At 40.0% G+C, this 18,066-nt stretch overlaps 1 protein-coding gene across 1 annotated transcript in view; it reads left to right on the plus strand.

The window, feature by feature from the left end:
* The window catches only part of dync2h1 (dynein cytoplasmic 2 heavy chain 1), a 101,753-nt gene that overhangs the window by 73,145 nt on the left and 10,542 nt on the right, over positions 1-18,066 (plus strand). Inside the window, 6 exon segments of the mRNA XM_080460502.1 lie at positions 5,324-5,399; positions 6,020-6,246; positions 7,016-7,120; positions 11,526-11,642; positions 14,078-14,185; positions 14,630-14,731. Coding sequence (XP_080316628.1) covers positions 5,324-5,399; positions 6,020-6,246; positions 7,016-7,120; positions 11,526-11,642; positions 14,078-14,185; positions 14,630-14,731 — 735 coding nt within the window.

An 18,066-nucleotide genomic window follows, 5' to 3' on the forward strand; every position in this document is an offset into this window, starting at 1 on the left:
GGAAACACACTTGCTGTTGGAGCGGTGCCTCCGGCAGCGGCTTTGTGTGTGTGCATATGTGTGTTTGGCTCTGTACGTGTGAGTTTGGAGTAAAAACCTTATGGCTGCGTTTTGAAAACAGCCCCCGTGTTGATAAAGCTTCGTAGTGGTGTCTTCACCTACTACTTCATGAGTACTGCCCGATGACCAATAGGTGTGCAATGTCAAATATGTACTTGAGAAATACAAGTCCTCTGATGTCATACACGGTCAAGGGTTCTGAAGAGTGAAGCTTAAATGTCGACTAAAAATAGAGCTATTGACCCATTGCATCTGGGAGAGGTAATTACTCTCATTTTTGGCTGCAGTTCAATAGCAATGCCACGTCTATAGACATAAACGTCTGCCTCTGAGTGACTCCATAATAAAGTTCCGTCGGCGGTAAGCGGAATACTACAGGGCCGATGAAGAAACACCATTATTCAGTCAAATGCCAGAACTTTTTTTCTCCTGATATCCATTCAAAAGCAATTTCTAGTTTACGCGCCAGGTGTGTTTCTTTCACAATGAAGTCGATTCCTATGATTTACCCTTGAAAGCTCCAACTTTTGAATGATTTGTAAATGTTCAACACTCTGGGATGGAACACAATATCTCCTCATCTGAACTGCAGTCAATGATTGATTTGTACAAAGTGAGGACAATTTGATGACGCTATGATTTCTATTGCTGTAAGAAAAAAAAGAACAGTTTGTGTCATGTCACACTTAATAGGAAAGCAGTGAGGAATCAGTACAAATCCCCCCCCCCCCCCACACACACACACACACAGCCCAGAAATGTGTGTTTGAGGTTAATTGGTGACTCACAATTGCCCAAAGGTTTGTACGTGAGTTTGACCTGTTTCAGAGTGTACCCTGCCTTCGCCGATAGCTGGGATTGGCCCCAGTTCCCTGTGACCCTGAGTTGAATTAAGTGGTACAAAAGATGGATAGCTGAATCTTGTGATATTGAAATTATGAAATCGTAAAAGATTATTTAAATGATGTAGGCTTTTCGATTACTCTTCTTTTGATTACATGAACAGATGAAGTTACGAGTTGTCTCCGGCTCATTTGGAGATCAAGTTGTCTGTGTTCTAATCCTCATCTGTATATCACATATAGTAGATTGCTCTGGTTTCTCCCACCGTGTCAAAGTGACACAAGTAAATCCCATCCATTGCCATGATATCACTAGAAACACGATGTGGAGGTTAGAAAGTACAAATACTGTGCTTTATTCTTTTTTCTTCTTTTTTTTTTTTGTATCTTTTGATGTGTACAACTGTATGTTACATTATCTGTGATTTTTAGAAAAGACACATGCTGTTGTGTTGAAGCAACTGTCATCCATGACAGCACGGTTTTTCCTTTGATAGGAACTGTGATTCTTCTGAAGTGCTACAAAAGCTTTTTTTTTGTTTTATTAGACCTCAGTGAATAACTGGTGAAAAGTTAGAAAAAACTACTTGCTTGAGCCTATGTCTTTTGTCCATAAATACCAGTTTTCTTGTTGGTACAGTCTGCTAAAATATATGTAGATAAGGAGGCACTTTAAGAAACTAAAATAATCTTTTTGTGTCTATTAACACTTAAAATCTTCTGCCTTTTGTATAAGCACAGTTATGTCAGAAAGGTCTGTCATTGAGCAAGATGTGATATGATTCATTGTACTGCAGGAAGGTCTTTGTGTCTGCTATCAAGCATACTCTCGGTGAATCTAAGTACTTGAGAGATCCTTAGAAAAAAAATGTATGCTTTTGTTATGAAGCTCCCACAACTTTTGTGATTCTTTTTGCCCTCTTATGTTCCACCAAATTTTGTATTCTTTACTCTCTCATAAGTCACTTCCCCCTACTGCGGAGTACTCAAGGAAATAAACCTTGTATCCAGATCCATTGATTTTATGTTTCATATTCCCACTTTACTATGCCTACCTTTTTCTAATTTCATCCCCCCCTCTTCGCTCCTTGGTATCTAAGCTCTCGCTCTCTCTGTCTGTCTGTCACTCTCTCAAGCCATGTTTACACGTACGCGGGTATTTGAAAAAACTGTGATATATCTCTGCGTTTGGGCCGCGCGTTTACACATAAGCGCAGCTACGACTCACCACAAACGATGATTCCTGAAAACTCTGGCCACAGTGGAGATCTGGATAAAATCCGTATCTCTGTTTGCATCTAAGGGGGGGTAGGCGGATATTCACGTGTTTTTTTTTTCCAGGATTCTGGTTGGCTATTATGCTTCTTACTACACTGCCCCCTACAGGTTTGGCATGCTCAAAGCAGCTCTGAACCAGGTATATATATCCGGGTACGTGTAAATGAAGATCTGTTTTTTGAAGGTAGTGAGGGAAATGTCCGTTTCAGTTCATCTAAACGTGGCCTCAATCTTTGGTGATTGTTTTTATTTTATTCATTTTAAATGCTAATGTTTCCTGTCATTCGAAAACACAATGACCTAATTATTGAAACAGTCAAAGCTTCTTTCCATCCACTACAACTTCACTTATTCTCTTCTTGCATCATCTGCTAACCTCTTTCTTTTTCTAATTAATTAAAGAAAAAAGCCCTCATTTAAAAGAAACAGGCAAATCATTTCGAAGCGAAAAACAGAAAGACACAAAGAAAGGGAAACTAAGGGAGTTGTGAAGAGATGTGATGTAGTGTTGTGTGTAGCCTCCGCAGTGAGGAACATGAAGGAGTTAGTCTGTGTGCAGGAATAATTATATATTTTTGTTGTCTGATAGTTAGAGGACAACAGAATTAATGTCTCGTTATGCCTGGTGAACATGTGATTGCACCCTTTGTGAAGTGGTTCCAATCAGTAAACACCAATGTAGCTAACTCTCATTAGAGCTCGACATGGAATCATTCAGTGAATAAGCAGCCAACGTTGTTCATAACGCAAAGTCAAACATGCATGAGCACAATCTGCAGATTCACTCACACATACAGTATGTAGGCACATTTATCAAATGCAGTGTGTGCAACACACTCGCACGTAAGCAATTAAATGTAGAAAAACTGATGCTTCATCCTTGAGAGTTATTGAACATACCTACATGGTTTTTGTCCACCTGTCATCTCATCATTGAATTCACAAACAGGTGGTTATTATTCAGATTGAAGCAGTTATAAATATGTGTTGTTTGCACAATTTCTGCTCGACAGAGGCACGCACATTTTAACAAAAGCTGAGCGACAGGTTTGGTTTGCCGGTAACCAGATGACTGCTGGATAAAGAGGTTGACTGGTACAATATTGCTCATAATATATAGAGTACTGTGCAAAGGTTCTTGGCAGTTGTCATAAAATCCGACCATAATACGGACTATAAGTTATATCTCGGTATAAGTTGCATCTGTTGAAAATGCATCATGAGGAGGACATATTTTAAAATGTCTCACTGATGTATGAGATGCATTTATTATCATTTACTTCACATGAAGGCATAAAATAGAATATTTTCCACAACAACAAAATAAAACAAAACTGGATAGTTGTGTTCGTCACTGAATTCTATGCTTCATTGTCTCATGACACAACCTTGAAGAAAGCTGCCTGTTGCATCCAAGCCAAGTTCTCCATTCATCATCATCATCCAGGTGATAGAAGAAAGCTTTAGAATTCTGGTCCGCTGCCGTTTCGACTGGCTGGAGTACTTCAGTACAGCCTTCAGGGACGATGGCCAGTATTAGTTGGCAGATTACAACTGCTGATTGAAAGTGTAGCTTTGATTGTGTCCTTGATTTGTTGGGTGATGTGTGCTGGCATGCTGTCCATCACAAGAAGGGCTCATCAAGTTCATCATTTGTTAATCCATCCAAACAATCTCGTTCATGGTCACACCCAACACTGGAGGGCGAAGTGGCTTTTGGAAGTGTGACTTCTTGTGATCCATCGTCACCATACTTATACTTTTTTGTGCATTCTCCGTGACACTTCTGACCATAGGGATGTCAAATGTCAGGGGGACAGTGTCCATTTTGATTATATGGTCTGATAATATGTGATGTGTTTTGACCTTCCTTTCAAATGAAGAATCAAACGTCTGGTGACAGTTCAGTCTGTGCTCTGACTGGTGGTTGCTTCTTGTGTCTGTTTGAAAACCCATATATTACCACCGTTTGTTCCTCCTGTTGTGGCCATCATGCTTTTGCTGTTCCTTGTTTTCTCAACTCAAGTCTCTCAGGTGTTTCAGACACAGGTTTTTTTTATTTTAAGTTTCTCTTTGTAGCTTAATCTTTTGGGCAGGATATTGCTTGCTCTGTTAGTTGTTATAAAGGTTTTTTCAGTGGTGCACTCACAGCATCCCATGTAAGACAATGGCATCGAGTGGTCTCTTCTGAAACATTTGAAAATCTCATGACCGGCCAAACAACAAAAAAATTTAATTATAGAGAGTGAATCGTTATACTTATATAATATCATAATGGCGGAATTTGATTGGTGGATAATTCATGCTGCAGTAGCAAACAGTCACCACAAACACACAGCTGGTGTCATAAAAAGCTACATACAGAAGAAATTAGCGTTCTGTAACATATTTCTTGTTGTGACAATGCTTCCCTGAACGTTTGTTCCCACTTGAAATAGTGCCCCAATTGTAAAGAACCTCCATTTGTGGCATGAGCTGCAGAGCTGGCAAACTGTCCAGCCACAGACCCTTGATCTCATCATCACTCGGTCTGTCTGTTGTTACATACAGAGACTAAGGGATTTAAATCACCTGATCGGTGGTTAGTTCTGGATGATTTAACCAACTTCCTTCAATAAATGCACAAAAAGGATTTAACAGTGGCTGCCACAAATATTGATTCTTTTTCTGTTCATTCACGTTGAATTTTTATTCACTAAAGCCCCTAACTAAAATGTTTGCACAGGACTGAATATTAAAAAGGTCGCCTCAACTTTCATTTATTCAACCTATTTTCCCATCTGCAAGTATTATGATTTTAATCATACAAATTTGTATCTGAAAAGTATAACTTTTGTGAAAGTGAAATCATATGAGTGAGCTGAACTTATTTTAACTGTCTGAAATGTTGTTAAAGACAATCGCCCTATACATGAGAGCTATAAGAACTTATAAGAAAATGCAAAGTTATAAGAGTAGAAGGAAATGAGAAGGAGGAATGAGAGTGATGGTGCATCAGATCTCTACTTCAGTGTCTGTTTTGAGGTGTTGGAAATCAGTTACTTACTTTTACGATCAAAGAAGAATCCGTATGAACTTGACATGTTGTGCTGATTATATAACTTTATTGTGTTTGATCCCCCCCACCTGTATGCTTTATCTAGGGTTGGACCAAGTTCTATGAGTTTTCTATGTCGGACCTCCGGGCTGGATTTGAGATCATTGACCGGCTGTTTGAAGGTATAACAGATCACTACATCAGTTACAGAACTTTAATCTCAATTTAAACAGTTTATTAGTGTGTTTACATAACTAGTGTCCAGTGTTGGGAATAATCCATCACTATCAACGGTAGGCCCTCCACCCCCCCCCCCCCCCCACCCCACCCCCCCCCACCCCCCCCCACACACACACACACACAATTAGGCAGCTCTGCTCTGGCACATGGCACCACAAGAGGAAGTACTTCCTCCTCTTCCCAAGATGGGCATGTGTGGGCGGAGCCAGTCCAGCTCAGACAGACACAGCAGATTCTGAATGCAGCTCAGATCATCCAATATTCAAATGGATGAAACTCAAGGAAAAGCTGGATTTGGGGCAATAAACTTTGAATACAACATTTTTGGACCAACGAGACCATGTGAAAGTGTTGAACAGCTGTACAATATAACCCCTTTTAGTAAAGTAAAGGCACTCCATTATATTCTGAATAAGTAAGCAGGAACTGTATAGACGTACTAGTTGCTGGTAACCAGCCCACCACTGTTCATGGAAGAACATAGCCTGAACACAACAGCCTTTGTGCACTAACTTGCCGTGCCTATGGCTCATTTGATACAATTTGTCTTGGCATCTTCAAGGTGGTAAACAGTTCCAGTGGGAGTTTGTCCACGGTCTGCTGGAGAGCGCCATCTACGGCGGACGAATCGACAACCCCTCCGACCTCCGCATCTTACGCTCTTATCTGGAGCAGTTCTTCTCTGCACGCCTGCTCTCGTCCTCTCATCCAGCCGGACAAAACAGGAGTAGAGGAGGAACCCGGTTCTTTCCACCTCAAATCAGCCTCCCAAACTCTTGCTCCATAATGGTAGGCTTTTAGCTTGATTCATGAGCATGGCTGTTTTGGCAAGCACAATATTGTAGATGACGTTATAGATGCTGTGTGAAGCACTACGGCCATACCTCATTTAGATGTTTAAGACATTAATTGATTCTACTGAGGAATGTTAAACAGGAAGCACTGTGCTTTGTTTTGCAACTTAAAAGCTTAAGTGGAAACTTTTTGTTGGCGTGGCTCCCTTAATAGACCCAGGTGCATTAGCACAAAGGAAAAACAATCCAGAGAAAAGGTAGTGAATTAATGCTTCAAAGCATGAGTAGATTTCCTATTTGCAGTTTGGGTCTGTATTGTTCCATTAAATTTTGTTGTGTTAGCTTCATTATAGGTTGCTGGGTAAAGTAGCCCCAAATAAATGCCATCACTTACCCACAAGACAAAACAATTGGTTTTGGTTCGTTATTACTTTGGGTTGTGTTTATGGTTTGTGTGTACAATTTAACATTGGGCTGTAAGCAGAAGATGAGTTTCAGTTTTAACGCTTTTAAGGTACACCTTGAGCGATTCCCATATTGTTGGATAGCATTGAGCCGCATCAAATCTTCTTAACTACACATTTCTCTCCCTACACCCTGCAGTCAAGCTTCAAGATTGTAGCTTTTATTTGGTAGCACATGCTACTTAGACAGGCAAAGCTGTATTGTTAGAAAGGCTTTAAAATTTGAAAAGGCTGCACGGTCTTTTTTTCTCTCCTTATTTGCACGTGTGGTTACTTCCTGTGTGTGTTTGTATTTGTCAGGACTACCGCAGCGTGATAGAGAATCTCCCAGAGGACGACAGGCCGGCATTCTTTGGTCTACCTGCCAACATAGAGAGATCCTCCCAAAGAATCGTCAGCGCCCAGGTGCGCACACACACACACACACACACACACACACACACACACACACACACACACACACACACACACACACACACATCAAAATTGTGCATTCATTACTATTGAAGGATGACACTTACCCTTACCCTGACTTTGAAATATCCTTTACTTCACTTTAACTTTCACATTCAGCCATTGACATAATACAACCCTGGAGAGTATCTAAGAATATATGATTACTATTAAGGCAGTATAAAACAAACACTGATGTGCTATTTACACAAATGTGCATAAGGCAAGATATGCATTTGCTTCATTTAAAAAAATAAACCTTAATATTAGGGCTTCTTTATTGTCAAACCAGTAGACTGTTACATGACATAGTACACAAATCTGAGAGAGAGAGAGAGAGAGAGAGAGAGAGAGAGAGAGAGAGAGAGAGAGAGAGAGAGAGAGAGAGACTAATTTTCAAGTTGAATGCATCAAAATCAAAATTCAAAAGACACTTTCCCAGAGCAATACATAAGTGCAGCATTTGGCATAATAATTTAGTCTTACATGTTACGTGACTGGGGCTGCCCGGTGGTGTTATGGAAAGTGCTCTTGTCTCATAGGGAGGTGGCAGTCTGTCCAGGCCTTTTTGTGTCTAGTTTGCTTGTTATGTGTATGTGGGTTTTCTTCAGGTGCTCGAGTTTCTTCTCAGAGAATGCATGTTAGGTTAATTAGTCATCCTACATTGCCCACAGCTTTTCATTGTGTACGTGCTTGTCTGTCTCCCTGTGATGGACTGGCGACCTGTCCAGTCTGTACCGTGGTTTTTCCCTTAGTTACATGTAATAGGCTTCGGTGCGCCGGAACCTTGAGTAGAATAAAGCAGTATTGAAGATGGACACATGCATTAAGTGAATATCAGGTTGAAAGAAGAAATGCATAGCTTACTAAATGTGGGGACTTGCCCAATGAAGAGTTAAACAATATTTAAAAACCTGAACGTTTTACATTTTTCCTCATGAAGGCTTTGCTGTTTCAGCCCTACAATAAAGAGGAGGACCCTGATTGTCAATGTGTTAAACTACTTAGGATTCAGCATGAGCAAATGTTGGTGTCCATAAGCAGTTAAAGTTGCATCGCAGTGCAAATATGTGTACTATGTGTGATGGTCACTGCAGATTGTGATGCAACTCACTGCAAAATATATAAATCCACATTGACACCAAATCTCTTTTTATTCCTGATGGAGAGAGCTGATCATCGCAACTACCTACAACACACTCACTCCTCGTAAAAATATATTAAAAATGTTTGTCAAATTGTAAAAAATTTGAAGATAAATCGAATCTAAATTTGAACTGAAATTATTATGAAGAACCATGATGAATATTATAGTGAGAAGATACAGTAGAAATATATATCGGCAAGCGATAAACCTGTCAAATGTATAATCACAAAGCACTACATAACTGTATAAACTACATGTATACTTCAAGAATGAAAAGGTGAGTTTTTGATTTAGTTTTAACGATATCAACTTTTTGGAGTGAATCTACAACCTTCCTAGATTCAGTCAGGACATCACGTGCCACACACGGGTTTTTCTGGGACGCTACAAAAGACACAATTACTTACTGATTACTTAAGAAACTAAATAAAACTTTATGAAAGCCCACAAACACTGGAGAGGACTCCACTCATTCTGAGGAGAGACGGCATGTTGTGCCCATCTCACAAACTCACCAACATCAGGCCCCAAAGTTATACTGCTTGTGATATTGCTGAATGGGTGTGGGGATTTTTTTTATCCAACCTTGGCCTTTTTTTGACTGTGTGTGTGCATGCGAGTGAGCTGCTATTAAAATTCATGAACAGTTTTCATCATTCTCGGTTGAAGCACATGGCAACAAGAAGAATTGATGTGAGCAATGGAAACCCACAAAATACAAAAAGACACAATATAGCTGTGTCAAGCACAACAGGTATATTTGCAGTGTACGCATGCTCAAACTTGGTTGCTCCCATGGTGTGTCAAGTAATTTAAACATTAAACTTCAGTGTTCTTTTCATTCAGTTAGTAAAACTGTAAAAACACCTTTCAGCCAGTCAAGACAATGCAAGAAAAAATATTGATATAAATAGTAAGAGGACTTTTATCAAAATATGTTCGGCTCTTGATGACAGTGGAAATGTTAGCCCAGCAAACCTACAGACACTGGTTGACTGACAAAAATGATATTAACAAAGTTTTTATTTAGTCCCATTCACGCTTGCTTAAAGAACAAATTATCCCTGTTTTCAATAACAGAAATTCATGACATCTGTTCTTGGAAACAGACTAATAATTTAATGAAAGGAATAACAGCACAGAGTGACTGAAATTGTTTTAATATGGTTTATGTCTATTTGCGTCTGAGTAATTATCTCCATCAAATTCATTGTAATCACTAGGAACCATTAAGGTTTGTGTGCACAGTCGAACAATTAATTTGATTCATATTGTCAGTTTGCTCCGCTGATCATTGGATTCACCAGCATAGTCTTAATTCAGTGTGTGTGTGTGTGTGTGTGTGTGTGTGTGTGTGTGTGTGTGTGTGTGTGTGTGTGTGTGTGTGTGTGTGTGTGTCTTTCTCTACCTATCTGCCCCATATGTCACTGTCTCCCCTCCTGCTGTCATTTGTCACTGTCACTTTCATGCACGCTCTCTTTCTCTCCCTCTTTCCCCTTAATTTATGCCCTCTCTTTTCCCACTGGACCGTTGTCACTGTCTGTAGGCGTTCAACCACACACACACTTCACTGATCAGAGCCCAAGGGACTGTCTGTGGTTTTGGAGGTTCCCATTTAAAATAAATGCCTAAGCTTAGTGCAAATGACCCTGCATGAGTCAGAATAGTCCTAAATGGCTACGGGGAGACCCCTTGGGTTTACAAACATAACATTGGGCGTGTTGAATATGTGCATAATGTTCTTTAAGTATATATAATGCAAAAGCTCAGTACGTGTTTTTCAATCTTTCAGTTTCTTGCCTGAATAAATAACATCTTCTTTTGTGTCAGTTAGAAAGCCATTATACTCAATAACTAGATGAAATAGAATGTGGGCTTGGTCTTCTCCACAAAGTTGTAGTTTTAGTTGTGTCTCTAGAACCCTGAGAAATAAGGGCCTTGATTAACAATGATTCTCGATAGTGGATTACACTGAATTAAGTAAAAGCCCTAGCTAAAGTCATAGCCCTCAATTAAAACTTAACTTCCGCCCATTTATTTTGTCGAGTTACGTTTTTTCTGTCCCAGCTGGTTTATGTCAGTAACTGCAGGGTTCACATGGCTATTGGTTACGATAAGGGGAGTTTTAATATATTTGACATATCTGAACGAACAGATATTTTTAAAATCTCCATCCTCAGGTGCCAACATTTTTATCAATGTCCGTTAAGAGCCCAGATTAAGAGCCCCCCCCGTTTCCTCTCCCTCTGTTTCGTCAATATACCAAAACACCCATCTACACACGCACACATGCATATATACACTCTCTCTCCCTCCTGAGCAGGATAGATAAAGCAGGTGCTGGTAAAGAGTTCTGCTGGACCAAATGAAAGCCATTTATCAGACTCTGCCTTCTTTACAATACACGGATGGATAGAAACACGCACACACACACACACACACACACACACACACACACACACACACACACACACACACACACACACACACACACACACACACACACACACACACACACACACACCACACACACACACACACACACACACACACACACACACACACACACACACACACACACACACACACACACGTTGTAGAGATAAAAGTACTATCCTGGATTCAAAGCCCGAGGCTAAGCACGCTTGATTAGCTGTGTAAGGAGTTGTTAGCGAGGTGTTTGGGGTTTGGCCTTTTTCCACTTGCAGCTCTGTAGGACATGAATCAGCGTTCGCTGTTACTCAAGAAATTGGGATGGCATTTCTTGAAATGCAAACATTTTGTCACTTCAGTGATGCATTTTGTTATGACTTGATATAACATACTTATATGTCAGGGGATGTCAGATGTGCCTCCCTCACAAAGCTTCGACCTCAGTTGGATTTACTACTTTTTGTCACGTTATTAATTTCTTCATGCTTGTTAGGAATTTTTACTTTCATATACTTTAGGTCTTATAATCTGCCACTGTTATTACACTAATGGTTTTGTGCTTTCAACCTGTTCACTAATACAATTTTGTACAATCGTTTTTCCAATTACTTACATCAACCTGCTTTTTAGTATTGTCATCACAATGCAGGGTTGTTTTTGTTGTTGTTTTCTCGCACACAAATTCTAATTAAGTGACATGTATTCATCATGTATTCAACATGTACTCATTGGGTTGAATAGTTTGTGTGTTTTGTTTCTTTCTTTTTACTCCCACAGGTGATTTCACAACTGAGAGTACTCAGCCGCTCGGTAGCAACAGGTTCGAAGTTTGACAGGGAGCTTTGGTCGAATGGACTTTCACCGATCCTCAACTTATGGAAGAAACTTAACCAGGTCAGTTGCTTTTGTTATTTCATCTTCCTTCACAATAACAGTATTGAAAAGTTCAAGGTTGTAGATTTGAAGTCCGAGCTAAAATCCTGCTGCTGAATTCGTCACAGCCCTCACTTCCCATCTTTGGAAACCACAAGGCCTTTTGGTTTCAATAGTGTAAGCTTTTTTTTTTGAAGATCCCAATCACGCAGCATTTTTCCAATGCCCGTGCAGCAGCAACTAGTCCAAATTAATAGCTTCGAGAGATAATTGGAAATTTGTGGGCTAGCCAGGGGCCATCACATTTGGTGTAATGGCAACTAGCTTGCCTAGGCGGACGGCACTGCTCCCCGCTGTTGCTTGGAGACCGGCACCTTTTCAAATTAAAGGACATTTACCTCTACATTAAATAATTTAGCTACCATATTCCTGTCCTTTCCTCTCACTCTGCCACTCTTCTTTTCACTCTCTTGCAGTAAATCACACATGGTTGCCTTCTAATTTTTTTCATTTGCAGCATTCTCCTCCTCTTTTTGCCATGTTCTCCTCACTGCTCTCTCTCTCTCTCTCTCTCTCTCTCTCTCTCTCTCTCTCTCTCTCTCTAAACTAAATCCCTCTGTCCTGACAACCATTCCAGCACAGTTCCAGCTGTGTCCATGTTGTTGTCTGTAGTTGATGACTTAATTTTTAAAAATCACAAAGACTATTGGGTTCAGCAGATCGATTTTAAAATCCCCACAGATTAGAAAAATAAAACTTCTCATTTGAAATTGTACATGTTTCCTCAACCCAATCCCTAACGATTTCTAAATTAGAACCTGGTGTTCTATAGACGCAGCTTACAATTACATTATTTTTCTTTTTCATATAGAGTTCTATTCTTATGCATTCAAAAGATTCATTACTGAGGAAGTACAATCAGCATATATGTTCAATTAACCCCAGGTCGCCAATGCTGACATCCTTAATTGTTTTCGAGAATGGCCTCAATGTAATAGGACATAAGAATTAGGAATCTGTATGTCTCCAATGAATGATGAGACTGGATGGTACGATATCATGGTTCAAATATTGGTTATTGGCATCAGTGTTTACAAAGGTCTTTTTCTAACTGAGAAAATTCAACACTTTCAATATTTCACACTGGAACCAAGATCAACATCATTTTCAAAAGTCTCGATTGAAAACAGAGTTGTGTAGATGCTGGACAGAATTCAGCAATTGTCATATGTTTCCTCAGAAAACATGTAACTGTATCTACACTCTTATGCAGGCAGAGCTGTTCTGTACGACACGGGAGAATTTTTGACTATGTTTGTTCCAGCTGCTTTATCACAAGATCAGTTTCAGTGGATAACAATCCAGTAATAATAATAATTAGGACTGTTTTTGGTGTACCTTTGTCAATGAATGTGTGAGTGTGAATCTGCTGACGCGGTCTCATTATTTTCCTCTGACTTTGTGTGTACAAGATGTTTTGTTTTGGTCAAAAGGAGTGTGCCCAGGATTTTGTGTTGTGCGTGCGTGCGTGCGTGCGTGCGTGCGTGCGTGTGAGAGACAGAGGGTGACAGTGAGTGTGTGATGATCTGTATTTATTATGACAAATCTTTATGTCGCCTGTAGAGAAGTTGGAGAACTATGAATGTTTACTTGGCTGTTCAGTTTCATTTTTGTATAGAGACAATAGCAGAGCCGTGGTGGAGCTGAATCCCATCCTACTAGATTTTTAATTTTTTTTAGTTTCCATCTCATTTATCTCTCACTCTTCATTGTCTACACTCCTCCTTCCCACAGTCTGACAATGCTTCCCTCAATTTTGGTCTCGGTTTGCTGCTGAGTAGATGCAGCGAAAGCTAAATTTATGTGGAGGTGCAGCGTAGGACGTGTGCAGCGGGACACAAAAACAGCACTTGTGCACATTTGATTCCTCATTTTGTAAACACTTGGTGCAGTTAGAGTATATCTCATGTTTCTAAGGTAAACACTGTTCCCTTGATTTGCGGCATGTAAGAGACAAAAAGACTCACCAAGTGTACTAAAGCACTATCGTGAAGGAAAAAAAAGTGTGGGGTTACCGTTTTTCACTCTTGACGTGAAGCTTATTCTGATAATTATTGACTGATTGAATAATTGACTTATGGAAGATTATTGTTTTATGTATATACTTCTTCAGAACAGTAGACCGACATTTGTGATGAATTGAAGTATTTCTTCAAAAAAAAACAAAAAGGCACTTAATACTTTAATTACATTTTTCACCACTGGATAACACTGTATGCTGGAAGTGTCAGTGAAAAAAAACAGGACTGCTTCTCGTTCATCATAATACAACACACTTGGAAACAATATAAAGATAGAAATTAGAACATATCAAAAGTGTTTTCATATCAACCCTTTCTCTCTCATTTATATACTAATATGTCATGTTGTCTTGCTCCGCTCGTACTCTCCACCAGGGCTCTAACCTGATCCATCAGAAGGTGGACCCGCCGACCGAAGGCCAAAGGTCTCCGGTCTTGTCATTCATCGCTCTGGAACAGTACAACGCCATTCGCATGGTGCAGGTTTGTCAATTAGTTTGAAACTGGTATTCTTTTAACCATTAACATGCTCCACGGTCTTTGACATAAAGATGTATGAGATGAAGTTTAAATGGAAAGAATGTGTCAGCATGTGACGCCAATGGGTCTCGATGAACAGTTTGATCATGTAAGGACTATAGAAGCACTCTCACTGAATAAAATGTTCCGACAGTGCTGAATTATGGGTTCCTTGCAGTCACTGCTTTATCAGTGAGTATTTTCATTAATTCAGAAAATTCTCATTTTCACGATTTATGGAAGGTACTGCAATCAAATGACATCTTCTACACCCACCTGCCCCAGGGCCTGTCCCTCATTATGAGCGAGATCACAGCAGCAAAATGACAACATGTCACAGGAGACTCCAATTACATGTATGCAAACTTTGCTCTATGTTTCTGTATGTAAACTGTATTTTTGTCACAGGGCATCCACCAATCCCTCGCTGCATTGAGCAAGGTCATCAGAGGAACCCAACTTTTAACTCCAGATGTCCAGAAACTGGCGACGGCCTTACTCAATCAAGAGGTAAGAACTGTGGGAACAGTGAGCAAAGGAAAAGACGCCGACTTCCAGAGAGTTTGTAAAATGATGAGTATGATGCTATGGTGTCATTTTCTTTCATACGACTTCATGTGCTCTCCTTCCATAAAATGTGTTTGAAACATATTTTAAATGAAAAATCTGTTCTTCTGCACTTGCAGGCTCCTTGATTTATTGTCCCATAAAATATACAATTCTCTCAAACTACGGTGTCCTTGAAGCCACAAGGGCAGCACCACACGCAGTATATAAAGTTGACATGTAGACACCCAATAAACACAGTATGTATCCTTCTATAGCCCCAGGCTCCGTTGAGGACAAAAAGGACAAAGGGCACAAGAAGACACTTGCAGTCAACCTTTCTCTTCCTCTGTTTGTAATCCCCCGAGAGAAGCCATAGGCATGATTCCCTCTTCATTGCTTTCCTTTTCTCCTCTCTTTTCATATTAATCAGCGAGTCTTATCCTCATTGCTTTCCCAACCACCTCACCTCACTCTTACGCGCTCATCTTTTTCTTTTCTTTTTAAAGAATAAATCCACCCTTCATAAGATTCCTGGCCACAGCAGCTGAAGCGGTTCCTGGAAGTCCTTAGGTCAAAACATGACTCACCCACAACAGATTCCCCTCAAACACATAGTTTTGGATTGTAAGGGGGGAAAAAATCCTTTTGTCAGGGAGAACATGCAAATTCCACTCAAAAATCTCCCAACCAGACTTGAACTAAGGATACAGTCACTGGAGCTCTAACCACGGTCTCATTGTGCTGCTCACCTTACATCAGTCTCACACTGAAACAAGCATTGGTGTGGCATCCAGTGTGAAAACAAGCCAAGTCCATCTCAAAGCATTTGAATCAGGTCAACTGGACTTGGTCCAGATGTGTTGGAAGAGGTTTCAGCCTTTATCAAAGTGGTTTCATCTGTTCTTGCTGTTCCCTTGAAGCCGGTCAGTCGAACTCAACGATTGGGAGCTCAGGTATTTAAACTATTTAGGTTTGTCACCCATGGTTTTCATATTTCGATGGCCTCGGGTTTCTTGTGTCAATGGATCATTGGACCCAGGATGTAGCTGGTTGATACTGTATTGTGTTTTGACAAACGTTCGTTGCAGTTGTTGGAGTCACGTGAGGTTCAAACAAGGTCACTTGTAATTGATCATGACCCTTTAAAGCTGAACTATTGTTTGTTTGAAGAAAGAACGATGTTGGAAATTTGGGAGAGATTATAGCATAAACCTCCTGCACTGTTAAGAAAAGGTTTTTCCCCTTTTCAGAGAGATGGCTTCTTTTATGCCTCTCTCAAATGATCTGTCTTATTTACCTTTCTGTCTTCAAAGGACTGTGAGTACCCTTTGAGACATTAATAGAGAGTTGAGTTTGGACCTGATCAGTTAGCTCTTCTGTGTTGGGCCATGCATTTGTTCAAGGGTTATTTAGTTTCACCAATATGAAGGTTATTGCTCTGTTGGCTGTACTGTATGGCGAACACCAAGTTGCTTTTCTTAGACTGTGGTGTGCATGCCTCGAGATTTATCTGTTTCTGCCCGAGCGTGTTACTGGGTTTTAAAGACACCAGGATGTGATGTTTATTGAAGATCCGTCTAAGTTTCTCAGATACGCCTGACACATCGAATTACAATGCTGCTACATTTGTTTTATTTTCCCTCCTCGCCCACCGTGTTGTTACTCGGTCTGGAGGTTGCTGTTCTTTTGTTGACAATTTCACTAAGGAATTTGAGTTGAGACATTGATTAGAAACTTGCAAGTCATGGGTTTTGACTTTACCCAGGAGTCATCCACATGCCTGTACCAGTGACTTAGAGTTGTGCTTTTATATGCATTTACTTCTGACTCCCTCCTTCTGTCTGTAAGATTTACCATCCAAACATTTAGGTAGTGTTAAGACAGGGTTTAAGTAATTGACAAATCTAATCTGGACTGAGGTTGGTTCTGTCAGGAAGAGTGTTATCATGGCAGAACTTCCATCTTAGAGCTTATACTGCTTCTTTAGTGGGAATGCAGTTGAAATGCGAGGGCACGCCAAGGGATAGCAGATTCTAATTTGTGTTTAGTTTTAAGCCTCAGACCTCGTCTACAATATCTATGGAGTTATGATTGTGGGAGGTCTTGCTCAACAAGTGACCCAGAATGCTTGCTACTCGTTTGGCGATGTTGTTTGGGAGAGAGTTGATGCTGCTGACAAAAGGACTGAGTGATGGTGAACCCTTATTTTTTTTTTTGAATTTGGGATTGCAAATTTCGGCATGTAACAGATTTTTGCAGATATTGATATGTAGATAGTTGATATATACTGTTGGCAATCAGAACGTCTTTCATTGTAGGTTTTATTGACACTCTATAACCTTTCTGTTGATGAATCCAGTTTCAAGGCTTTATAGGTTTTTATGTTTTTCAGTAAAGTATAAACCTTACCCTCATGGTCAGCTGTGTTAAGAAGGACCGTGCACCTCCCCCAGCCAAGTCTATGACACAAGTTACAATGACTTGCCATGATGTCTCCCTTAAAATAGGCAGCCGATGATATTAACTGATTTCCTCTTATCTGTTTTTACTTTGAAGCACTTTGTGACTCCATGTCTGTGAAAAGCGCTAAACAAATAGAATTTACTTACTTACTTACCATGGCACCTTGTAGTACATTATCACTAACTGGTCATTGTATGAAACCCCCTAAGCGAAGTTTCCTATGAACCAAAGTAGTGAGCACAGCTTCTTACCCAGTTTTTCTTCCCCTGTGGCATATTGTTAAAATATTCTTGTGGGTTGTGTTTTGCATAATCAAAATTCAATTTAATGGGTTGCTTATTATTCAAGCAGATGTATTCTGTTTTAAAGGGCAGCAAAGCTCCTACCTTGGCTTGTGATATATTTCTTTCAGCATGACTCAAGGAAACGGTCTCTTGCCATATGATTTGTGTCTCTAAAGGGCATCGTACAGACCTAAATTATAGTGTAATAAATACATATTCCCAAGAGTTTAAAATGAGTTACTAAACTATGCAAAAACACCAACAGCTGTCATTTCTGATGATGCTGTTGCACATTTTGCTTTGCAACAAAACTCAACCCACACCCACTTGTCCTAAATGAATCATCAAACACCCTGAGACTTTGTGACCCCAGTTTGTCATATTTCTGTGTCTGTTAGCAAAGCTCCCGTACAGAAGAAAAGAAGACGAACAGAAACAAACCAGACTGAAGTGGCCCAAATACAAAAATATAATTTTAACAACCTTATCTTTTCAGCAGTCTCCATGGAGATTGCTTTTTCTCGTTAGTGAATTTACATGAACCACTTT

Source organism: Lipophrys pholis (genome assembly GCF_963383615.2).
Source record: "Lipophrys pholis genome assembly, chromosome: 3".
NCBI classification, from domain to species: Eukaryota; Metazoa; Chordata; class Actinopteri; order Blenniiformes; family Blenniidae; genus Lipophrys; species Lipophrys pholis.